Source organism: Buteo buteo, chromosome 19 (assembly GCF_964188355.1).
Source record: "Buteo buteo chromosome 19, bButBut1.hap1.1, whole genome shotgun sequence".
In the NCBI taxonomy this organism is placed as follows: Eukaryota; Metazoa; Chordata; class Aves; order Accipitriformes; family Accipitridae; genus Buteo; species Buteo buteo.
In genome coordinates, this window is record NC_134189.1 from 21,422,407 (window position 1) to 21,448,767 (window position 26,361).

The 26,361-nt window shown below is 42.7% G+C and overlaps 1 protein-coding gene across 3 annotated transcripts in view; it reads left to right on the forward strand.

Moving 5' to 3' along the window:
- Positions 1 to 2,992: 2,992 nt before the first annotated feature.
- RIMKLB (ribosomal modification protein rimK like family member B) overlaps positions 2,993 to 26,361 on the forward strand; it is a 49,047-nt gene continuing 25,678 nt past the window's right edge. Inside the window, exons 1-3 of one of the 3 annotated variants that reach the window (XM_075051583.1) lie at positions 2,993 to 3,320; positions 4,698 to 5,218; positions 11,531 to 11,751. In XM_075051583.1, coding sequence (XP_074907684.1) covers positions 11,577 to 11,751 — 175 coding nt within the window. In that variant the 5' untranslated portion in view covers positions 2,993 to 3,320; positions 4,698 to 5,218; positions 11,531 to 11,576. Of the gene's footprint in view, positions 3,321 to 3,366; positions 3,559 to 4,697; positions 5,219 to 11,530; positions 11,752 to 26,361 lie in introns of those variants that run through there. The other 2 variants (XM_075051584.1, XM_075051582.1) reach the window with 2 other exon arrangements.

Genomic DNA, 26,361 nt, shown 5'->3' on the forward strand with positions numbered 1-26,361 from the left:
TCTTTCCTAAAGGGTAGGTACTCTGGACCATTGACACTGAGGGCAATAGCTGATATTCTCCTTGAGCTATCAAATAGTGAGAACTTTGTCTGGAGAATAGATTTATAGATGACAGGAGAGACCTCACCTTCACTGGCAAAAAAGAACAGAAAAAGGAAAAAAAAGTCTTGCCTAATTCTAGGGAAGTCTAACATCTACATCCAACTCAGCTGCAGTGACAACTCTTTAAAAGGAACTCCAAAGCTTCTGCAGCAGTGGGCATGTCCTGAGCAACAAATGGACACTTTCTCCTGCTCCACCTTTCTAAGAAATAGCAAAAGACTTTCAGGACTCTCTCCAAACTGACTTAAGTTTCTAGATGGTGGGGAGATTGTTCTAGAGACACGGGTTATCCAACCTGCTCTTTCAACTGACTCCCATCGTTACTCTCACTTCAATACTCAAACTTTGTTTGTGCCGAGGTTCAACATACTGCAACTCCAGCAGCTCAACAAACAGTAGCAAAAGGGATGCAAGTCTATGCTTTGCACGCGAGAGAGCTGCGAAAGCAAATGGTAGTTGGTGGAATAAACTGTTACTGATAATCATAAGACCCCACTGAAATATCCCAAACGGTTTGAGATACAGATCGGATGTCTTACCGTCACCATGCTAAGTCTCTTTGCTGTACTTGTAGAATGACTTCCTCTCAGATGTCTTATAACCCCACGTGTATTTGTATGGCCAAAAATCTACATTACTGAATTTCCCAGCTGTGCAGTTCTCTTCTTTCCACAAACTGCTAACCGTGTTGGGGAGGTAGAGGCACCTGCCTTACAGTTTGTCTGCTTGTGGAAATATAAAGGAAAAAAAATCTGCTATTACTATATATCACTGTAGTTATAGCTATATAAATCCCAACGTGGACATTTTCTTTCCTCTCTGCTTTATACTATCTTAAAAACAGCATACATGAATCCAGAAGAATTCTTACTCTGAAACACGTGTGCATGCTAGATGATGTGCAGTGGTTGCCCACATCCACAGCAGAGCAGTGATACCACAGGAGCTTTCTGTTAGTAAATTCCCTGTGTAAACAAACCCGGGCACCTCACAACCTGAAATGACAACTTTTGGAAGCGTGAACTTGATGCAGGTGGGAAGTCTATTCCAGAAGGCTTAGAACCTGGTCATTCTGTTGAAGAAGGTATTACTTTGTCACTGTCATAGTAACAAAAAATACTGTCCAGGATTTTGGTGTGATTGATTGATTTATTTATTTATCCGCCCTGCTGGGACTTGCCTCCTGCTCTCAGGTTGTAATTCCCGTTGGCATTTGAGCGAGTGATAGCATAGTTTTCCTTACACTGTTGTACAGAGTCAGGCGGATGGCAACCTGGAATCCAGAAGCGGTCTCTGGCTTGCAGCCATGAGAAGCCAGAAGACTTGGCGAGCAACCCGAGCAGGCAGGAGAACATCAGATGATGTCTGGGTGGACGGGGATTTTGGCCGCTGGCATCATCTGTGAGGTAGCCTTGCCTCATGAGGCAAACAGTTTTCAGGAGAGCTGACTGAATCACACCTGAGGTTTAGGGAGTAGGACCCCGATGTTTGCAGACCCTTCAGTAAAGTCGGTCTTAGAAATGCTCAGTGATGTTTGCGTTACAAGTATTTTAGCTGTCAGCTATGAATGAATAAACATTGCAGCAGATTTTAGGGCATTCTCTCTTGTAAGACATGGGTTACTAATGTGGAAACCAGTCCTGTGGTGCCAGTTAAAAATATTGGGGGTGCCGCATGAAATGTTTGGGTGGCACATCTTTATCCTGCAACTGCAGGTTTTAGAGCCTGTCTGAGGTGGCTCTGGACATGTCACACGTAGATGAGCTAACACTGGGGAGGCAAGGGGGATGTAAAGTGTCTGTCGTTCAGGTGGGAGAATGAAGATGGAACCACCACATGCTTAAGAGGCGGAAGAAAGCAGGTTGAAGGGTTACATTTGTGACAGGATGGGTGTTTGGGGGGTATCGGACATGACCAAGTGGGTATGTCCCATATTTGCAAAGCCGTCGGTGGGACGCAGGTTGTTGAGGAACGTACACGTTGTTGCCCCGGGGCACAGACTGTGTGCGCTGCATCTAGCTTCTATGAAGGCTGGTGAAGGAGAAATAGCACGCAGGACAATATGGAAATGCAGAGCTAATGCGATATAGTGAATAAAAAGGGCATGCCACAGGGGAAACCGAGTAGGTGCACCACAGAAACCGGTAAACAAGGTGTGTTGGTTAATGCAGGGGATGCGTCATACGGATGTGTCATATTTCTTTGTTGCCAACACTTCCATTTCAGAGCAATGACAGCAGCGTGGGATGGGGCAGCCCCAGCTGCGCACCAGGTGTGTCGGACGCACGGCAGCGCACGGCAGGTCGTGCGCGGGAGACGTCACACCTTCACCTGTCGCACGAAGGACGAAGGTTCTGGCTTTGCGCGCCACGTTACCAGCAGCGGCAACGACGAGCACCAAGACAGGCGTCGTACGTCTTGACGTCCCACTTGACGGTGCGGCTGCCAGCTACCCGTGCCGCCCTGTAGCCCGTCACCCGGGCCGGTGGGCTGAGGGTGAAGCCGGGCGGGCACACCGGGCCCGGGCCGCTGCCGTTTGAGGCGTCTCTAGCCTCGGGCCCGGGCTGAGGGGGGGCTTGACCAAACCCCCGCCTGGGGCGGGTGGAGGAGGGCAAGGAGCGGGCAGGAGGCCTCAGCCCGCGTCTGGCGCCCCGGCGGTCCGGCGGGGCCCGGGCAGCCGTTCGGTTTCGTGCGGTTCAGGTTGGGCCGTTCCGGGCCGCCAGGCGGGAACGCGCCGCCAGGCGGGAACGCGCCGCCGCCCCCCCCCCCCCGTAGCCGGGCGCCCCGCCTCGCCGCCCCCTCCCCCCCGCGGGTGCCAGCCCCGCTCGGCCGTTAGCGCCGTCGCCGCTTCAGTCAGGCGGCGGGAGCGAGCGCGGGAGGAGGCGGCGGCGGCGGCGCCCGCGCTGTGGCTGGAGCGGCGGCCGCGGGGGGCGGGGGTCTCGGTGCAGGGAACAGCCGGCCTCCTCGCCCCAGCCGCGGGGAGGAGGGACGCCGAGGAGGGGGAAGGGGCGAACGGAGCGCCGCTCCCCTTTAGGACCGCGCCGCCGAGCGACCGCCGCCGGCGGGGAGGAAGGGGCGAGTCTCCCCCGAGCCTTCATTCGCCCCGCGGCTTCCCTTCCTAGGCCCGGTTGCCGGAGGGAGGGGGGGTTGTGTGTGAGGGGGGGGGCGCGGACCCCCGCAGATCCCCTCAGGCTCGGGCTCGGCGGTGCCCGGGGCGGGTGAGATGTCGGGCTGAGCGGGTGCGAGCCCGGGGGTGGGGTCCGCCGTGCCCGGGGTGGGGGGTGGGGGGGGTTGGGACCGTCCCCTCAGCCGTCCCGCCCCGCCGCCGTCGCCGCCACCGCCGCGCTGCGCCCATGGTGATTGTGCATCCCCGGGCGCCGAGCGGGGCAGCAGCGCTCCGAGCTGCCGGCGCCTTCCCGCCGCGCCCGCGCGGGCCGGCCGAGCCGGGGCGCCCAGGTGGGTGGCGGCCGCTTCGGGGGAGGGGAGGCGAGGCGAGGCGAGGCGAGGCGAGGCGAGGCGGCGGCCGCTCGTTGTGCGCGGAGGGGAGGCGGTGGTTGCGGTGGTGCCGGGGCGGGGGGGGTCGGTCGGTGGCTCCGCGCCGCTTGTGCCGGGCGGCCGCGTTGCCGCCTCGCCCAGCGCGTTCGTGCGCCGCGGCGGCGGCGGCGGCGGCTTGGGGAGGGGGGGTGCCTGCCGCCTGGCACAGACACACGTACGTGCGCACACACACACACCCACCCGCGGGCTTGCACGCCGTGTGCCCGCTCACACGCGTTGGTGTGTGCCAGCAGCCGCCTGAAACGGGGTGAAAAACGGCTCCCGTGCGCCTGAATGTGGCAGCCCGCGCTGGTCGGGGGCAGTTTTTCACGTGATGGAGGGGTGTGCGTGTGCGTGTGCCTGTCGTTGAGTCTCGGCGACGAAATCTTCCCAACTAGGTTTCTTCTCTTCTTTTGTTTTCTGATGTTTAAAGAGCTAATTGCGCGTTGGTGACTTAACTGCCTAGGATCTTACCAGGAGCTCCGTTTTCGAAGTGTGCGACCGTTAATCTTTAATTAAACTCCATGGTTTAAGCAAGCATCTTCTAGACGTGCTATTTTGGGGTTTGGGTTTTTTTTTTGGTCGCCGTTTATAAACGACTGTTTATTTTCTGTGGCAGAGCGGGGTCTAATGCATAGGAATATATGCTGCTGACCTGAAACATACTTTTCTCTGGTCTCCTCATCTGAATTCTAAATGTTATTCTGGGGGAGGGGTTTAAAGGCTCACACAAATAAATAGGAATAGTTTCGTAGGTTTTAAAACTTGATTTCTTCACGTGTAGGTACAGATTTACCTGAATGCACATTCTTCAGTAAAGGAACAAACTGCTTAACCTTCTGGTTTTCTTTTGCCCTTAAAATGGGCTTCTGTGGTAGTATATTTCCGTAAATTATTTCAAGTTGCACGTTTCCCCTAGTTGTGTTCATCCCATCTTTTGCTTTTGGCTTTGCTTACTGTGTTGTATGGTACCTTTTCTTACGCTGGGATTTAGTTTATGAGATACCTTTAATATGTTTGTTCACATCTAATAGGGATGTTTCTCCTTTTTTTCTCCCTAGGTGTTGGTGACTTCAGAGTCATTTAGGGGTTTAGTTCTGAGGAAGTAGAGACACGAGGATTGAGTCTATTTTACGTAGAAAGCTACAGCTCTTCACCAGTACTCTTCTTCCTCCTTCCCATCCCTCCTCCCCCGTAGGGGAGGACAATTTGGGAATTAACTTTAACAGTCATTTACTCCCCCTTTCCCCCCTCAGAGATCTACCTTGGTCCCCGAGGCATCCGCTAGACATTGCCCGTTGTAGGACCAGGAAAACGTTGTCATCATCATCGTCATCCCTTGCTTGCTTTGGGAGCTTCAGTAGCACCCTTCCCTCCTTCGGAGCGCAGTGCAGAGAGGCATCCAGCAGACTTCCTTGCCCCCCTTTTTGGGTGGGTAGTGGAGGATCCAGGAAAAGGGGAACCCAGCGAGGCACGTGACCTCCGTACGGGAGCCAGGACTGAAGCAGCACTTGGCACGCCGGAGGAAGCACCCATCTTTGGTGTCTTTTTCGTCTTCCGCTCCGTCCTCCCCAAATTTGTGGTAAGTCTCTTCAGCCCATTCATTCAGACAGTGGATGTTTCCCTTCCCCCACTCCGGGCGCTGGGAGAGGCATGCACAGAGACGGGGAGGGGGTGGGGGAAGGGAGGAGGGGGAACGGGCTGTGTAGGCACGGGTGGGGGGAGAGGGGGGTATTGTGCCACATTGCGGGGGACCCCGGGCAGAGGTGGAAGAGCCTCTCTTCAGAAAAGCGGCTGATGCGGGAGGAAACGCGTGTTTTATTTGCACGGGCGTGCATGCGTGCACACCCAGGCAGAGTGGAGGGCGGCGGAAAAGCTGAGAGCCTGTTGTAGGGAAAAAAAAAATACTGAGACCGAAGTAGAAGCATAGCTGATGCTGACCAGTATCGGGCTAGTGTTGCTGAGAGGGAAGAGAATGGATTGTTCGCTGGAGATCAGGAACCGGGGTGTGTGAATGAGGAATGTTATCGCCTACTTGCAAGCATGAACAGAGGAGGAAAGACGGAGGGGGGGGGGGGGGGGCTGGATGTGTGCCTTTTAGAGGCAATTGTGCCTGGAAGGATTGCTGCTGGCATCTTTAACATCACTCGGTGCAAAGGTGGGGACAAGCAGATGAAAGCCATCGCAGGGAGTGCAGTTGCCAGTCTGCGAGGGTGGGGGGTCGTACTGGGAATGAATGGGAACGATTAATATATTCCCATATCCTTTGACTGTTGCAGTCTACAAATCTCATGGGGAAAAAGAGGTGAATACCGTGATATGCTTTCAAAGAGGTGTGCTGGGGGTTCACCTGCCTGCAGTGACTTTAAATTCTATGAGGCATGTGTAGAGGGCGGATGATAATGCAGCAACACTGGACAGATTGTGCTGCAGCTGCTCAACATATTATATAAAATGCATTTAAATAAATATTTTAATTTTTTTGGATTCTTCTGTTTTTAAAAATGTGTTCTTTCCAAAGATTCTCAAACAGCTATGTGACAGTCTTAGGAACTAGTCTCTGGTAGGTGGGAGAGGAATTTTTCGTGAGGATGTCCTTAAGCATCACCATGAAGCAGCAGTGTCAGGAATGAGTTGGTATATCTTGGATTTATTTTTCTAAAGCAATTTTTACAAGTGGTTCAAGATGTCAGTTTTTATCTCTGTACGTATCACCATGGGTTATATTCATCATCTGTACGTATTTCCTTAAGGTTTTCTTTAGATCATTAACATTCTGGTATCTTTGTGTGGAAAAAATTTAATTGTGCTTTACACTTGAAACAGCTGTAAACTGTTTTCAGACCTGCTCTCCCTATGACATAGAAAGTCATATTTCTGGGATGTTTCAAATACTGCTCTCTCCTCATTAAGAGGAGACAGAGACTTCCATGACAGCGTATGACGGATCATATGCTGGGTCATATGCCAGACGACCCTTCGTTAGCTGTTTAACCAGTCTGCTACCTAAGATTGACTTTATAATTCACGTCTGCCTTGAGGTATCTCCTAAAGGAGATGACTTACGAGCATCTGCCAACTGTTTTTAGCTCTTCAGTGTCTTGAGGTGTGGCCTCCAAAATGGCATTCTAGAAGCTGCTGTAATGGTAGAGACAATTGGTTTATTGGAAGTGTGCATTCAGTTTCAAGCCTCAGATAATTTATAATAAAAAGGAAGGCAAAATACCTTTTCCAACTTGAATAATGCTGTTCTAGAAACAACTATAAAGGGAGATGCATTAATGATAAATGTGAAAGTGCAGTGTTGTTCACAGTGAGGTGAATGCTTGGAGCTATATTCTTGCTAGTTCTCCATTTCCCATGGCAGTCATGGCTGTCAGTCTCTTTGCTCTTTCTTTCTCACTTCCATGAGATTTTTATTATCATTATCTGAGCTGTAGGGATTAAACATGCCTAGAGGTATGCTAAAACTAAGATTAGGTTTTACCTCTCTATTAACTGCTGAAATCCATGGAGTTGTGTTAGCTGCACAGTGCTGTAACGGAGGCTGAAAGTCTCAGCCGAGGTCTAAAACAGAGGCGATTCTGGGAGGGGCCGGTGGTAATAATTGTTCCACTAACTTGTTTCCCAGATCGTGCTGTAGTCAATGGAAGTTTGCTACAACATCAGATCACAAGTTGAGCAGCTCTCAGCATTGATTCCTAATGCAACAAAACACCTGGGATTCCATTTGTCATTCCCATAGGGAAGAAACAACATAGTCTTTTTAATCTACAAAGGCATTGAGTAGTTTCATTCTGAATAGAAAGGACACAGAACGATTGTTTTGCATACTAGATATCTTTTATGTTACACATTTATCAATAATACATAAATGAATTAGTGTCTCCTAATAACTGGTTTCTTGTTTCAGCTTAGGGGAAAATACATCATGGTGAAAAAGAAAAAGAGACTAGTCCATTTTTCTTATGCTTTTGGGTGTTGAAGACAGGACAAGGAGTAAATGAACAATGGAGACCAATCTCCCATTCCTGGAGGCAGGTCTCTAAGGCTCTCTGTGAAGAGAAGACCCCTTCAACAGAAAAAGAGCAGTCTTCAGAGAAGATTTCCAGATCTCTCTAGACAGCTGATCTGATTGGCTGAATTCCCTGTTATGTCAATAAAACACATTTGCCTATGATGTAAAGTAGAAAAGTAGCACAGTGAATGCTTTTGTTAGAACAGCTGCTAAAGGTGTATTACAGATTCAAGGAATGCAGGAGGAAATAAATTTGCGTGTGATGGGGAGGAAGCTGCTGTGTGAATGCCAGAATAAAGCTTAGCTTAAGCAATACAGGGATGCCACAGCCCAAAGTTGAGGTGAGCGTTCTGTTCCCTTTATAAATTGCTAAGAATCTGTTCCACACGGTGTCTTTCTGAAGCAGATGCAGCAGTGTCTGCTTGGCTGGCGTGACACACAGTTTGATTTTTTATCATAGAGCTTTTACTTTGATGCCACCCTTTTACCGCTCCTGGTCTGTTTTACGCAGTTAAATTATGATGCTTTTTTTCCTTTTTGTTTCATAAATCTATTAAATAGTTACTGAAAGGTTGTACTTACACTGACCGTAGTAGCTTTGAGTGAAAACCGCATTTTAGCTGGTCATCTTGAAGACATTTAAACATCTGCTCTCCTCCTTATATATGCTATACTTATTTTGCAATAGATGCTCTCATGGACTAGGAAGCATTCCATGCACACCCAGCATTGTCTGAGGCTGTGTCTTTTAGATTGAAATGGGTGGAGCTGGTTTTCAGGGAAAAATTCTGGAAATCATATCCAACTTGAGAGCTTAATGCTCTTGTGCGTCTGACTGCAAGGCAAGCTTTCCTCCTACAGACCATTTTCTTGCGAATGTGGGAGGGATTGTTAAGATGTTTGGGTTAATAGGGTAAATTGCAGGTTTTGTGTTCTGTGAGTCTTCTTACACAATCAAAATAGAGATTATAAGGAGAGGCTGAAACTGATAAGTAGGTTCTGTTTTTAGGAGCAGAATGTTAGTGTGAAAATGGTATTTCTCCAGGTGGAAGAAAGATGTGGTATTGGGTTGGAGGTCAGGGAATCGATAGTTACGATTACGAGTTTCTGCCTCTGCTGCTGGCTTGTAGCTTGACCTAAAGTGAGTTTCTTAATCTTTACCTCCAGATTTGAGGTTGTTACCTGCCTGCCTCATGATGAGATGCAAGCCTTTGTATATACATTTATAAAACTTTGAAGATTGAGAGGAAATGAGATGTAGTATTAGGAGGGAGTTGAATACCCATACCCAAGGCATTTTTATATGCCTGCTGGTTTAATGTGCTAATTGTGAAATAGCTGGATGGCTCTTCTTGATGATGCTATAGCTCCTTTCAAAAGTAGAAGAAAGATGGAGAAAAGAAAAGGCTATACTTTTTTTTTTTCTTCTTCAACCCTTTGCTGATTCTTAAGAAAGAAAGTGCTGAAATGGCAATCAGAGAGAGATGATGGCACAGTCTCTGCAGATTTAAGGGGGTGGAGGTGGGGCCACTTAGAAAAGAGATTTGAGAAAAATGGGAGCAGATCCCTGTTGGCAAAGAAATCAAGGGTTAGTAGCAAGCGAAAATGGGGAAAAGGCTGCCAGAGAGAAAATACTTGCTTCTCTGCACCAGTGTTAGAACCAGTACTGAGGGGGAGAAAACCCAAACCAAAAAACCCAAACAGGCTGAAAATCTGTAATGGATTCTGATTTTTTTTGTTTGTTTGTTTGTTTTAATTATGATCAAGTCTGTCCAGTATATATATTTTTTTTTATGTAGTCAATGTTGTATAGGTTTTTTTTAAAATGAGATAGGCTAGCCTGTTAGGTAGAGCTGCTTTTCAAAAGAGAGGCGGTAGGTGGGGCTGTTTGATCTCCCCAGTCATTCATGCAAATTGCAGAAATAAAGATAGATTGACAAGAAGCCTTTTGAACTGTGCCATAGCTGTGCCATTTCTGAATAATATAGCTTGTCCCAATTCTTAGCCGAGGATGTTGTCCCAGGAAGTTTTCTGTAAACTACCATGTAGAGAAATCCATTGTTGAGAGAGCTAAAAGTGGGGCAGGATCTGACAGTTGTCAGCCATTGTAAGCCGAAGCCTCGTCCTGCCCTTTTCACTTTCAGCTGCTTTAAAAAAAAAAAAAAAAAAAAAGGTTCTCTGAGATATCAAAAGATACTCTTTACAACCTCCCATACCCATTTTCCTGCAGGGAGCAAACACTTCTTTTCCTGCATTAGCTTGATTGAGCATCTTGACTGCTGTCTGTGATTGCCTTTCCCTAGTTTCTGCTTTCTCTCAATCTGTTGGTATGAAGAACTTTAGTCCTTGGCTTTGTTGTTGCTCCTCATTTACCAAAGCAATGGAATAAAAGTCACAGTCTTTGCTTGTTGTCATTATGGTTCTCAGTACCAGGAATAAAAATGGCCACTTAAATTTTTACCTTCTTGTTAAGAAAAAGCTGTACTACTAGAAAAAACTTGGGTTTTAATTACAAAAAAAATCAACTTTTTATTATAGTTGTAGCAAAACAATCCTTTTGTCCCAAGAGCTGCTGCAGAAACTAAAATTCTCTGCAATATTAAATGAAAGCAGTTGTATACCTATGGTCTTTCTGCATTTGTGTTTTCTGCTGACGCCATGTGCTGTCATTAGGACTACCAGGCAAAACTCCTGTTTCTATCCCAGAGTTCAGTTCTGTTTGAAACTCATGTGAGCTGTATTGGTGAAAACAATGGTTTCTGCCTCTTTAATATGAAAGTTTAAAACGTGTTGCAGAAAACTGCTGTTTTTCTCCAGAATTCTTTCTCCCTACACCATTCTGCTGCTTGTTTTTCTTGAGTGTAAATGAGTAGTCCATTAATGTACCTGTAATTGTTTTACCACTTTTAAAATATTTTAGTGTGTAGTCAAAAATAGTTCAAGTCCTCTGTATTCAAAGCCAAAAGAGCAGTACCTTGCTGTTACCACTTATAACACAATTCTTCAATTTGAAGTGTGGTGTGTTTTTTGCCTTTTTTTTTTTTTTTGTTTTTTTGGTCCTGAATTCATTAGTGCTGTTCCTGTGTAGAGGCTAATTTAAAAAAAAAATTGGAGCAAGAAAGGGCTAGCACTGAGAGTGAAACCTTGATTTTGCTTTAGGTTGCATGTATTAATGTTTGGTATTCTTAACATTTTGTTTATGCTCCTTGTTGCATTGGTTTTTCCATTAATATATTCTGGGTAATACTAAATGTGTTTCACAGTAGATGTGAAGTATTTGTAAGAGCAAATCAATCTTGAAATACTTAAGTGGGAAATCCTGTTCTAGTGGATTTCTTCCTTTCTTCTGGACTGCTTTTTTAACGTGAAGAATTTGGCGCACTCTGTTGTCTTCCATATATGGTGGAAAGGGATACATCAAGTCTGTCACTGGTGTTTTAGCTGTACCTAGGAGAGGGGCTGAGTTATTTTCAATTGTAGGGAATTATCCCAGTTGTGAAGTTGAAATTACGGCCTTCAGAGATGGCCATTCAAAACGTTTCCTTGGCATGCATCTTAGTACTGTCAAGAAAAGGGGGATGCTACTACCAGTATCAGTAGTTATGTCAAGTGTGTACTTCTTGTGGATGAACTAGGATGGGGACCAAGACCTGGTTTTTAGCATTTACATTCCATTGAATGTAAGTGGATTTGTTTCTGTTGTTGTTGCATCTGTTGCAGATTGGGTGTAGACATTATTTTCCCACTTGGAGGTTGGAAGTTGCACTCCATTGAAAAGGACTGACTTGTGCAGAGGGAGTAGGACTTGGTACAGTGGGGAACGTGAAGATAGGAGCATATGTACTCTAACAGAGTCTCATCTTCTCCACCATCTAGAAGTTCCATTGAAAGGAAACCTTGAAGGCTGCAAGACAAGTCCAAGATGTGCAGTTCAGTTGCTCCCAGGCTGTGGTTCTTAACAGACCGTCGCATCAGAGAAGATTACCCTCAGCAGGAGATCCTGAGAGCGCTGAAGGCCAAGTGCTGTGAAGAGGAGCTAGATTTCCGGGCCTTGGTGATGGATGAAGTGGTACTGACCATTGAGGATGGAAATCTTGGTGAGAATGAGCTAAGGCTGGGAATGTGCTGAAAGGGTACTTGGAAAAAGATTGCAAAATGGAGCATCTGTACTCTTTAATAATGAATTCCATGTGTGCCCGACTGCCATACATCATCCCATGCATATCGATGTACATGGTATCATGTTCTTTAGCATTTATTGTGATAATCAAATATAATTGTTAACTTTGCTAATTTGCATTAGAACTATTTTTGCCTTCCCTCTGTAGAACAGAGAGGAGGGTTGCTTTAGTTTGTTGATTCCGGGATAAGGACTATAGGACCTCTGAAGAAAGAACAAATTACGGAGTTTCATTTTTGCATAGGTACTTGAAGTTTATGGGTCACATTTAAGAGTTTAAGGGGGACTTTTTTCTTCTGTGTTCCAAGAGAGCAAACACATTTGAAATAAACTAAAAGGAATTTTCAGTGGACAGTACATATTGTCACAGAGCTAGAGATAATAATGTGACATAACTAAAGCACGCTGCTGTACAGACATGTAGTTACGTATATGCCAAAAAAGAACGGGGCTGAAAAACAAAGTATGTGCATCAGAATAATTTGAACTATTATTGCAAATTAGGGTGTTTTAAACTAAATTGTAAGATTTCTGTTCTGTTTTCCTGTTAGCTTTTTTTTTTTCCTGTGGTGATTAAAAAGGAAAAGCAAGTTGTTAAGGTGTGTTAGAGAAGTTAAGTACGACGATTCTGTAGATAGTAAGCTTACGTTATAGAAAGAATATTAATACCATCAATGTCAAGGTGCGTAACACTTCATATTATGATTTTTTTTTTCCAATTTTTTAATTTGGATTTCCTAAAGGAAGGAGACTGCAGTGTTGTTTTGTACCTTTACCTATTCCATTTCTCCTTCCCATATATCAGTCAAAATAAAGAAAATCACTGGAGATCCAGGGAAGAATTACATTTCTGAAAGGTGTATTAGAATAATTCTGTGTGGGAAGAAAATATAAAAGTACCCTCAGCCCCGTAGAAGAGGCTGCCATGTGATCTTATACCTTGTTCATTACTGGGGGATCTATCTAGGAAGGAAATCTTAAAACTGACTCTGTGGAAGAACATTGGTCAGAATTTGAACCTTATTGTAGCATGAATCAATCAAGCGTAAAACAAAGGCATAGGAAAACAGGATTTTTGATTGTAGTATTACTAAACTTTTATTTACATATTTTGTCTTTTATTCTGAGTTCTCTATGGTTTTTATCTGAGACTTGAAATTCTGTAGGAGGTCTTCAACATCTTATTGCTCTGAGCCTGCTGTCCTTTGGACAGCATGTTATGCGAAGGCAGCCATCCTGGACTGTAGCCGCAGCCTCCAAGATGCATAATTGGTCCTTTAGCATTTCAGTATTGTTTTTATTTCTTGGTGATGTTTTCTTCTTCCCTGTCTTCTGCCTGTTTTTTGGGAATTAAATACGGCAAGCATGAATTGCGGGCCTTTCTGCTGTCTTCCACGTAATGTCTTCTAATGCTGCATCTATTGCAGGAAGAGAAGATAAAGCATGCAAGTTGGAAAACTGCTGCTGAGGCATGTGTAGTACAAGAATGAGAAAAATTAAGGAAATGACTAGAAGGAGAATGCAAAAAAAAGAAGTTATTTTCATACAGAGTGTTCATAATAAATATAAATAACTGACCTTTTGAAAAGGAATGAGATAAAGATGCGGATAGGAATTTCCTTATAAATAATCTGGAGTGGCTAATTGTGATTTTTTTTTTTTTTAGGGGTGGGGCTGGGGTGGGGTGGGGCGGGGCATGGGGGAATTATCTTACATCAAACAATTCTTTCTCTTGGAGAGAGATGAAAAATCTTCCCTCTTAATTTTCCAGTTTTCTTTTTCCTAGTCCTTGCCTACATGTTTTCATACAGATTTCTGGTGGAGGACACAAGCAAAAGTTTTGTGTTTCATTTTCTTTGTTAAAGTCCTCAGTTGGCCTAGGAAAAGGTGTCCTGGAACAAAATCCAGGAGGTAATGCGTTCCGTACCCTTTCTGTTATCCACTGTTGTGTGAGAGGCCCGGGTTGAGTAAAATTTTGTACAACATAGAGGAGTTGATGAAGAGAATGTATCTTCAGGGGATAATAACCTGCTTTTGCTTCCAGTTCTACTGTTATTTGTCTTGAAAGCTTAGCAATACAGGACTCAAACTGACATGGTATGGGAGGAAGTAATAGTTAGGTTTTCACATTCTCACACTACTTTTTTTTTTTTTTTTTTCCTTTAAACCTAGGCAATTTCTTAATTAAATTGTTAAAAGAATGTGAACTTTACAAAGTCAAGTTGGCAATTACGGGATGCTATTTAAAACTTTAAAAATGTGGTATTTCTGTAGATGATATAATCAGTGATATTTCTTTGTGGACTTGCTGACTGTCAGAAACATGGCTGAAGACTTCAGAGACCGAAAATTTGGCATAGGACGTTAAAAATGATTGAAATGATTTACCTCACAGAGTGGAAAAGGCACTTCTAAACTTAGGAAAATTGAGCAGAGCAATGGGATACATACCAAAATTGAAAATTGGCCAGAGCCAAAGATGCATGTGGAAAACTTCTATGATGCTCAGACTCTTATAAAATCTGTGTATGTCAGAGAATGATAAGATTTGCTGTGTACCTGATGTGGTCAGAGGGAGAGGTAGGGTTGTTTCAGTCAGTGGACACAGCAGTGGTGACTCCTTGAGGCCTTACTCTGCTGTACTGCAGGGCTAGATGGGAAGCGTGGCTGGGTTCCCAGGCCAGCCAACAGTGGAGCCTCAGCAGTTGTGCTGGTTCCTTTTCTTCCGCAGCTGAAACTGGGAATGACCCAGCATCCCAAGCGCCCCCCCCCCAGCCCCAGTGTAACTGGCCACATGATGAAGCTGCATGCCACTCAAGATCCATGTTAGGTGCCTCAGCACAGTGTCAGTCCAAAAATGATAGTAAATGCAAGTTAAGAGATGTGGAATTAAAGTTCTTCCTTTAAGTTTAGAAGGAAACTCTTAAACTGACTTACGCTTAAACTGTTTTGGAAATAGTTGAAGTTCAACAAATAGTTCTTGAAAATAACTATGGTTTCTGTCTTGTTTAAGTAAGTGCCTCCTTACCTGAGCCGTGCATTCCTGTTTCCTTTGCACACTGGCAGTAGTACTCTGTAGATCTCCAAGGCAAAAGCTGAGTTAAAGTAAGTGGAAAAGTCCAGCTGCATAAAACAATGAAATTTTTTCCGCTTCTTTGGTGGGCTGAACTTGCTGAAATGGTTACTGAATCAGACATGCACAGCATTGGTGCACAGGAATGAACAGGAATGCATGTGTGGAAAAAAGTGAAGGGTGATATTGCAGCTGTTCTGATTTAAACTGGCTCAAGCTATGGTGTGGCTGTAGGCTAAATTTCTTAAGAGCTAAATTCTCGAAGCTAAACCAGTCTAGTATGCTGACTGCAGAATGCAGCAGCCATGTTTCTCTTGCCTCTTTCCAGCCTTGCTGTTGCTGCTTGCCTTGTATAAGCATGTCATGTCTCTCTTGGCTTGCTTTCATGTTGTAGCTAAGCTAATCTAATTAGAAAAAAAAAAACGTTGACCAAATTCTCTGCTCGTTTGCAGGATCTGGCATTTGTGTGAGTTGAGTTGGCTAATCCAATGGAACACTTAACTCCACCCAAATAATTAACAATTTTCTTTCGGAAGAGCTTGCTACATCAACCCATTTTGTGGTCATACAATTGCTAGCTCTAGTACATGAGGGCAGGGGAGAATGGGGTTGCCCTTCTAGGGAATGGCTCATATTTGTGTTTAGTTGTAGCTGCAAGGCATACTTTAAAATGGAGGAATTTTCTTATGGTTGGGGTGCTTGATAGTGTCAGCTTCAGGATTTTTTGTGTGTTTCTTTGAAGCATCTGGTATTTACTGCTGTAAGAAAAGCTCTGGATTACAAAATTAAATGGCTAGCTGCCTAATCTAGTTTGGCAATTTCTATATTCATTTGAAATATATAGCACGTAATATAACAAAACTGTGCATGACATTTTCAGACACACATCTGAAGTCTTAACAGCGAGTCCTGTTAAAACGTGTAATTTTAAACTATTTGTCTAAGTTTGCTAGTGCAGGGATAGAACAGGCTTGGGGAATTTGAAACTAGACAAATGAAGTTTGTGAGCAGGCATGTGCACAGTGGCATGGGGCTGGAGGTGGAGGAAGCCTGTAGGGCATAAGCATGCTATGAGGTGTAGTGGACAAGAGACAAAAGATAATTAATTGGTTGTGTCTTTTTTCTGAATAGGGCACTCTTTTTCTTCTCACCTGTGTCTAGGACTTAGCAGTAACCTTCCCCACAGACTACACACCTTACCTGTAGGGAAACACAGTTCAAGAACTGTTTGTTGGTGAAGAATGTGCTAAGGAAATTTGGATCTTTCCTTTATTAAAATTTTATACAAGAATATCTTTATTAAAATTCTTCACTACCAGAATAGCAGAAGTTGGAGGTACTGAGCCAGCAACTTACCAGTTCCTTTATTGTAGGTTTTCAGAATCTCCATGTTTTCTAATACTGTCCTGTGAAGGAAAATAGTTTCAAGGAAGGATACTTTAATGAACTTTCACCTATTAAAGATGCCAGAGTGAGTGGAATTGGAGGGTCCTAACTCGTAAAACAAAAGTGTGAACTTCTAAGACTTTCTTGGCTTTTTCTTTGGGAATGTAAAAGCAAGTGACCAGCCTAGGTGAGGAGTAAAAAGGACATAATAGTCATCTGTTATTAAACAGTAATACTTTGTGCATGGTAAGCTGGCTTTTCTTATGTCAGATGGATGACATCTGGGAACTGATCTCTTCATTTTTTCTGCAGAGGAAGTATTTAGAAGATGGATCTTTTAACTTGGTGAAGGTTCCTGGTGTGCTGGTTTAGCCATCTGGGTTTCCTGTGTGGGACTGAAATTTTCAATAATTAGTCACTATTTTGTTTAAGTCTTTAATCTTGCAAAATCTGATTTTGTTTCACATGATCTGTCCTTCATTTCAAATTTGGTCTGAACTAGTAACAAATAGTTGTGATCTTTGATATTTTTTTTTCCCCTCACACTGGGTTAGATAGCTTAGAAGAAAACATGGAGGAATCGGGATTGTTGAAAGATTTCTGGGAAGTGTAGAAGGCCGGGGAAGAAAGGTAAGGCTGGATAACAGATTCCTGTGTTTTTAGTGTAACGGTAAAAAAAGCACTCTTATCAGCTAGATCCACGATAAGAGGGCTTTTACATCTAAGAAATGGTTGCTATATCAAAATACCAAAACTCTTAATATTTTTGAATCATCTTTAAGTCACCTAAAGACTGTCTTCTGTTGCACAATAGGGAACATAATCACCTCCTCTTCCTGCTGACTGTTTCAGCAGTTTCCTTGCACTTGTTAGTCCAGCGGTGCACCTTTCTGTAAGAGCTTTTCCTGCGGTGTGCAGCAATGGCTCTGGGAGTGATGGAGCAGAGGCAAGTGGCCTTGGCAAGGTGCCTTGTTGAGCACTGCAGAGTTGGCCTGTTTCCTGCTACTAACAACAGCCAGAGCAGCCATTGCTTCCTCTGCAGAGTTGGGAAAATGGTTTGTAACTCAATAGCGAGAGCTGGAGGAGAAACCGCGTTGTGTGCAAAGGACTGGAAGGTGGTTAGACATGAAGTGGATTTTGTGTTGTTGAAAGTGCTGGGCTCAGAACCACTTGAAACTGTTTCTGATGTTCTTTCACTGTGGAAACCAATCAGCTGTCAGTCTGATTGATGTTAAACCTTATGAAGCCATAAGCATTACTAGTAGGCAGTTATGGTCTATATAGCAGGGGATTCTGGAATGGTGGCTGTGTTTAGAGGTGAGTGACTATGTGGCCACCCCAACATTAGATACTTCAGACAAACACATCTCTAGTAGAAAAAACAGCAATTCAAACATTGGCTTTATCATCATAGAAAGATATTTTAATAATGGTGCATTTCAACAGCTGCCACGTTTTAGAAAGAATTGTTTTGCTTCAGAACCGTGATGCCAAACACAACTTTCTTGTGATGTGTATGGGAAGAAAGGATTTATACCGTGTGACCCTGGGTGTCCTTGCAGTTTTCTTCCTTGCTATCAGGGATTTCTATTCTTACTTATCTCAAGCTGATGCTAAAAAACAAAGGCTAACAATGACTTTGATCTTGTCAAAATCGTTCTGTTTCTTCAGGAAACATCAGTATGTTGTCAGTGGTAGATACAGGCTCAGTCCAAAGCTACCTTTGCAAGGTGGAGAGGTAGGAATGTTTATTCATGGTAATATTTTATTATGGTCATTTCAGAGCACTATGTTAAGGACTGAAGTTTTTCATTTGCACGTGTTCTAGAAAGTCAGCCAGGAAAATCAGAGTTGTAGGGCACATCATCTTGAACATACGTGCATGTCATCATATCTGAAAATGCCAGAAAGCGTTGCCAGGTTTTTAATTGTTGTAAGAATTCTCAGGAATGGCCATCTGGGGGAAAAACAATGTATAAAGGACAAAAACAAGATGAAAGAGGTGTTTCCATACATCACAGTCAAGAAATGAAAATTAGCCTAACATTTTACAAGACAGTCTTTAACTGGCTGGGGGTTTCTGGGTCACTTTTCCAACAAACCTTGTTCCAGTGCTGTGTCACCTAAGCAAGTTGTACTGGCACAATTGTCTGAGCAGTTGCATGGTGAACCAGGTCTGCATTCTTGGTGTAGTTTTAAACCAAATCAGCTTCTCCATGGTGGAGGGTGTTTTTTAATGCTGTATCAGTGCTCTGAGGCAGGTAACAACATGACTGCAGTAGTGTGCTGCAGCACTTAAATCAGGAGGGCAAAGTGTGTGCATTGGGGTGTGAGAGAGATACCACAAGTATTGATGTGAAAAACTTACTTTATGAAACTGACAACTATACTTGCTTTACTAGATTTGTGATCAGAGAAGTACTCTATTACCTGTTCTTTAAGCAATGACAGTAGCTTCGGTTTTCTCCAGCTTTTCTCCAAGTGTCGTTGTTATCCATTTGTGATCATGGGCAGCTAGCTGATTGATTCTCAGTGACTGTGAATAAGAGAGAGACTGGTACTACTGAACTTTGTTCATTGTTGAGATGGGTCTTCCAGTGTGCAGACCTGTGTTTTAACTGATATGGACTACTAGGAGTGCCAGTGGCTGTGGACAAGTCCCTTTATTTTCTCATTCTTATAAACTTTGTCTATAAAATGCGGTGAAATACAGTTTTCAAGAATTGCACTTTTCTATCTGCCCTTTGCTGCATGAAAAGGAGAACAAAAAAAACCCCAGTGTTACTAATGAAACTATCACTAATTTTTTGTTTCCTTGTATTGTAAATAATTAACGTTTACAATGTCACAAAAATCTGTGATGGTGTCCTTTTAATGATTGCTCTTTGAATGGAAGAGCTTACGTGATTTCTATATCTGTTAAAGGTCCAGTACATTTTAGGATTAAAAGTGTGATATGGAGTTTTAAAATGCCTTTGTAATTGTCAAAAGTTTAAGCAAGCTTTAGTAAGCAGAATGTGTTTTATGTGCTCTGACAGCATAAGAAGAATACCTGAGAACAAAGGTGTTCTGCTCCTGTTGTCAGAGAAACCCTGCTAGAATTAGACTAATTAACTGCTTAACTGCTTTAACTAATAGAAGGCTTTTCCTGTCATACGGAAGGGTTTTCTTGCTCTGTACTTACATATAGTGCAAGTATTGAACTGGGGACTGTTGCTGTGCTTATTACTCATCTCAACACATCTGCAAGTAAAATGTGGAATTTTTTTTTTTTTTTTTTCCACTTTTCCTGAGAGGGCATGCTTCTGTGTGTGTGGTTTTTGTGGTTTTTTTTTTTTTTTTTTTTTTTTTTTTCAGTGAAGTTGTACTAGTGAAGAATTTGGCTTCCAGACCCTGGGAATATATTTTCATGAAAGAGAGGGGAGAGGAATGTGCTCCTTTCTAAGCTAAAGTGAAAAAGTAATCCAATGGAATAACTGTACTATGTGCTTAACATGAAAAAAGTTCTCTGTTTCAGACACATGATGTTACATGATACAGGTAGAAATATTGGAGAGTTGAACATGCCCAGTACTAGCATAGTGGAAGAACTCAATAGCATAGTGGAAGAACATATTGGAAGAGACAAGACTAGTGATTTGATCCATTTTAGCAAGGGGTGAGGTAAAAAGACTAAATATGCCAGTGTTTGTTCTCTCTTGTTTTTTTTTTAGGTGAGAAGGGGGGTGGGCTGCACTGACATGGTAAATAGGGTAGGTGATTTTGTTTACAGTAATAGTTGTAATGTAACATCACTGAAACAATATGCTCAAAATCCATGCTATCAAATCCTGTTTCTTGGCAATTTCTGTCTAAAGAAGAATTAGATCTGGTAGGGAAATGTAGCAGTCAGAAGATCAATAAATATCTCCCTTGAGTTCTAAGAACTTGATTTGAAAGTGTCCTCTAGTTATCGAGCCTCTTGTCTTGTGGTGGTGGTACAGTGCTGTGGAACTTCAGGGGGGGTGTGGTGGTGGATTTCCTTCTAAGTTTTTGCAAGGACAGAAGAGGAAATTGTTTGTAAAAAGTTGTGTAAGTGTTCCCTTTAGTTGTTTGAATATTAAACTATTTATTGTTTGAGAGGTAGTTTAGGAATAGAAGTAAGTAAAGTAGCATAGACAGAGCTGTTGGATCATAATACAAATGTGATTCTCATTACAGGTCTCTCTGATACGCTCACCATCACGATGCTGGGCATCCCCAGTCACTGGGAAGTCATAAGGGGGTTTAAGCCAGCTCAAGTCCATTGCTCTCTTCAAAGCCCTTTTGGGTACTTGTTTTTATGCTCTAGGTTGGGCTGAGCCCTGTATACGCTCCCCCATGCTGGTCTAGTTTCTCAGGAAGACATTCATGCTCTTGCTGCTTTCCTGGACAAACATTTACACAGCCAGTTGATACACTCAACTGAGAGTCAGCCAATCCCCCTAACTGTTCTAAGACTTTATCTTAAAAGCCACCTTCTGGTTCCCTTTGTCATAGTATGAGGTCAACTTGCTTTGCCACAGGTGTGGTCAGTCACTTCCCACATTCTTCCCAGAGCTTCACAAGCACATCACCCCTGCCTGTCTCCACTGAGCCGTCTCAGGAGTTTATTGATCCATCATATGGAGAGAAGAGCTGGCAACGTATAGAATCTGGAGTTTGGGGCATTTGCCTGTGTGTAAGAGAATTCTGACTTCTGCCTTAGGTGGAGGAAGTAATGGAATATGAGTATATTTCTTCCCAGGTTCATACCCTGACCTTAGAGGTGTAAAATATTTTCATCTTTGACCTGGTAGATACTTGCTCTTTGTAACACAAACCAGATTGATAGGAACAGAGAGAGACCAACTTAAGAAGACCATGTAGCCTAATGACTGTGTCAATATTTGGATTCCATATCCAAGTAACTGTCAGTGAATGATGAGGTAAAAAGAGTATCTCCACCACCACCAAATGCTTTCTGTGAAAAGTGCCAAAATCCCTTTCTGAACCTAGTGTGAAAAGTCAAGCTGCTTCTTCCAAGTTTCTTTTTATGCTCTAAATAGTACTGTGAAGGTCTTAAATTAATGAATTGATTCTCTTGCTTTCCCCCACCCCCAATAAAATTACTGACTTCATTTTTCAATTAGCTGTTGAAGCTGCTTAGACCACCCAATTGAGAATCATCTGAGGATTTAATTTTTGGTAGAAACATTACTTAAATAGATTAGAATGAATTAAATTTGGTACTCAAGGGAATCATGGCCTTTAGTGTTTTTGTTAGTTTGTTTTTGCTATATTGGGACCATTTGTTCAAACAGTATTTTATGAAGTGACAGTACCATATATCATGGTGGAGCATAAATGTATATGTTGTTTTAGTATAGAAGAGTCTGACATATCAGTAGTGGATAGTTTTTCGAGATTGAGATCACAGATTTTTTTCAGTTGTATAACTGTTTTACTTAGTAGCCCCCAAATAATATTAATCTGAAAATTTTAGGGCTTTTTGAAAACACAGATTAAATCCTCAGTAATATTTTTATAGTACGAGTGCAATGGTTTGCTGTGTTTACCAATGCAGGAACAATATATAGGAAAGTTAAGAGATTTGTCTAAGGCACTGCAGTAAGTAGAAGACTTGATTTATGCCTGAGACTAGACTGCTAGCTGCTTGCTTCTGTGTAGGAAGACCAGTGTTTCTAACTCAATTTGCTCAGTTTATGCTTTGACATCTGAATGGGTGACCTAACTGCTGAAATTGCTGATGTACTGACATTATGTTTACTTCCTGTGAAAGTCAGGATTTATTTAAAAGTATAATTTCAGACACTCAAGATGGTAAATGGATGAGATGATCTAATCTGTAATGCTTTCTTCCCTGCTTTCCAGTAAGAAGAGCATATTGCTTTCTTTCTCTCTTAATGTCTGAAACAAAACAAAAACATGGTTTCATCTGTTGGCCAGGCAGGTGATGCTGATCCAAAACTGGTACTTTGCTTAGTTTGAGTGAGGAAATCTTGGGTTTTAGTACTGATTCTGTTCTTAAGTGACATACTGTATCTGATGAAACATTGTTTGAGGTGTTTTTTGACGTTGTGGATGGCTCTCATATCACCCATTTTAACATTACAATGGGCCAAAACTTACCATTATACGTCTTAAATGTCTTTTTGAGGGAGTTTTGTAAATTTTCTGCCAAATGATTCACTGGAGGGAGGGCACTTCAAGGAAAAAGGAATATGGTTTTCTATTTTTCCCTAAATTTGTAAGGATGTTTTTGGAAGAACTAGCTTGGAACAGGAACTCAATTTGGCTGAAGTGGCTTTTACTTGTTATACCTGTGAAGGTAGGCATAAATTTGTCCTTAATTATTACCCTTTCAAAAAATAGTCTGTTAAGCATCTTAGAGGCTTGTTTAAGCTTCACAGCTAAAACATTTGAAACATACCCCTGTATTATACAAAAAAAGGACTTCTGGCATTGTGGCCTTGTATTCTGTGGGATGGGCTATGGTTTGGTCTGAGCACACAATTTTAAAATGGAGATTTTCTTTCATGTTGGTTATACCTCCTCTCACTGACACAAAGGCCTGAATGGAGTAAATCACTCAATTCAAATGTAGCGGGGACAAGAAGAGTGAAATTGTTTTGGGATTGGGAGCTGTGATGTCAGTGGGGAAAAATCTGGTGTGAAGGCAGCGTGCTTTGCAAATGTGCTGGAGCAAGAAACGGTAACAGGAAGTGATGGCAGTGAAACTCCTGCTACGTAAGAAATTCCTTTCCTCAAGAAAGAAATTGGAGCTGGAAACCAGTGGGAACATGGGTTGTTGTTATGGTTTAACCCCAGGCAGCAACTAAGCATTGTGTAGCTGATCGCTCACTTCTCCCCTCTCCCAGTGGGATGGGGAGGACAACTGAAAAAAGTAAAACTCGTGTGTTGAGACAAGAACAATATAATAACTAAAGTAAAATAAAGTAATAATAATAAAAGATAATAATAATAATAGTAATGAAAAGTAATATAACAAAAAAAAAAAGGGGGGGGGGAGAAAGAATCCAAGAAAAGACAAGTGATGCACAATGCAATTGCTCACCACCCTCTGACTGATGCCGGAGCAGCAATCTGCCCATCCTGGCCAACTCCCGCCAGTTTATGTACTGAGCATGACGTTCTGTGGTATGGAATATCCCTTTGGCTAGTTCGAGTCAGCTGTCTTGGCCATGCTCCGCCCCCCCCCCCCCAGCTTCTTAAACACCTGCTTGCTGGCAGAGCATGGGAAACTAAAAAATCCTTAACTTAGGATAAGTGCTACTTAGCAACAACTAAAATCAGTGTGTTATCAACGTTATTGTCACACTAAATCCAAAACACACTGTACCAGCTACTAGGAAGAAAATTCACTATTCCAGCTGAAACCAGGACAGTTGTGTGTTGCAACTTTCCTTGGGAAGAGGTGCAAACTGAACAAGGAGCCCCAGATGGAAAATGCATTTAGAGACAAGGCAGGAAACTGACGGGTTAGGGTGGTATTCAAAATTGCAGGCAAAGGAGCTACTTGACAGTAGGAGAAATTTGTAGTTTGGAAGTTAACTGGAAAAATAAGACTAGAATGAAGGTGGGACAGAAAGGAAGTGGAAGCACAGGTGTTGCATCTAGGGGGATGAATCCTAGTGGGCGTGAGTGGGGAGTGAGAAATTGGGGCAAAGCAAGTTGCAAGCAGTAGTTGCTGACCTCTAATGCCTGAAGTGGAATCAAACTGTCCAGAGCTTTTCTCTCCTACAGAGAGACATTCCTCTGCCAGTTGGTTACACAAATATTTGCTGACAGTGGAGCTCATTCACCTTAAGTGCTGGTCTGCATAGAGGCTGCTGACACTTAGCTGTCAGCGCGAGTGTCAAAGGTCTGTATGGTAGATGAAACTGTTCTAACCCTCAGGTGCTATTCCACCAGTGTCATGCATGTGTTACTTAGATGCCAAGTGATGAAGTTTGCTTTTGATTATCTGCAAATGTAAAGATAAAATACTAGTGTGAGCAGCAACAGCAAATACCCCAAAATTAGAAATTGGCAAAACCAAATTTTGCATTTTTGACTCCATTGCGGTGTATTTGTTTTCAGATATTACATTTTAAATTACTTGATCACGTGCTACTTTTTCATCAGCCTCCTTAAAGTACAGGGTGTTCTCTGGAAATGTAACTTGTAGCATAGTGAAGGAGAGGACAATTTGTAAGATGCCTTCTTCGTGGTTACAGCAATTTGTGACAATTGAAGCAGAAAATTGCTGGAAGAAAAGTGTTAGTCTGGTGATTTAAATTGGACTGTTCAGAAATTGCCTTTAATTGCAAGTTTTAGCATTTTCTGAGTGTCCAGACTTTGGATACTAGGATCAGCTTTGTGAAAGTGCTGAATACTTGCATCCACAAATAAAATCAATTGGAGCAGCATCAGAACTGAGAAATCATGGTCTCCCAAACGTGACATCTAGAATTCCTTCTTTAACACTTACCACTGGGTTTCCCTTCGCCATATGGGAAGTCAGTAGAATGCTCACTGGTTTCCTGGGGTGTTGACAAAATAAATTAAGATTGTGAAGCACTTAGATGCTACTGTGATAAGCACATTAAATAAAACTCAAGAAGAAATTAATAATGGTGTGTTTCAAGCAAGGATTTCAGTATACCAATCCATGGACTATACACTGAACAATATAAAAGAAAATACAGTGCTGAGTAGCTGCTTGTTAAGTGAGTGCTGTACCTCCTATGCACATTAGATAAATGCTGTGGGGAAAAATAATGTTTGTTCGTGTAATTGAAGACAGTATGTGGGTGGGGTAGCAGATCAATGCTACAGACATATCCTTAGTTGTGGCTTTTTCTAACCTTTATGTGCTTGACTTTGTGGCTTCAATAGTTTTCTCTTAATGTAGCTTTTTAATGTAATATTGTATACACACATTCTTTATAAATAATGTATGTGCAGTCACACAGAGACTGTGCTGGATGCATCAACACTGTTTACTAGCCAGGCTTTGGAATACATGGATGTAGGAAAAAACAGGACTGATGCAATGATAACCAATTACTTGGGTAACTCAATACTCTGTCTTTGAGTAGTAGTCCATGGATGCATTTATAGTCAAGATATGTACAGATGTATCCTGTCAGTGAGACTGAGGAATTATTTTACCTGTCTAAATACCTGGAGAGGTTGCACTTGTGCCTTGTTTTCCCTTATACTTGTTTCATGGATATGTAAATTGGCATGTCCCCATTGTTACTGTACTTCTCAGCTGCTTTGGAAAATGGTTTATTCCATTCCTGGAATTATTTTTGTTTTGGTTCTTTTGACAGCACTGTTTTCAGTGTTTGTATTTCATATTTTATGAGGTGCCTTGCAGACTGTTTTTCATAGTTAAGAACATCTTCATATATATATATAAAATAACGTATTACTTTTGGATACCAACACAAAGTACTGGACTTTTTGTTCCTGGACGAGGAACAGACCCACAGGGTGAGCTATGTTCTTAGTTCTGTGGCCGGGCAGGATGCCGTGTTTTGAGTTGAGTTTTTTTTCTTAATATGAAGCAGGAAGGTAGCACTAGTGAACCTGACTGAGCCTGCTGTGGTAGAAGCAGTCAGTCGTTATGATCTTGAAATTATTTTTTAGGAGTTCCAGGATCTCCTGCACCGACCACATGTATCTTTTAGCTCACTGTTCTAGAAAGCAGAGCCATCCAAATCTTACCTCTTTGTGTTTTTGAGGGGTGGCTTTCATTCCTGTATCATGCCTTTTCCTACTCACTGAAGAAGGTTTTTATTAGTAACAAAAGAGGCCATATCAGGTTCTCCTGCTAGTCTTATGATGTGTCCCTGTTTCCCTGACTCAGGTGATATTTGTGAATATCCTGTAGACTAAAATGAAAGGTTTAGCTCTCCTTTGCCTGGGTTGCAATCCATCTCTGCTTATTCTCAGTGAGACAGAGTTTTGGCAGTTGTACCTTAAAAATTCTTAAAAGGTTTACAGTAGTTCTTACTCGTTCCACAAAACTAGATTCAA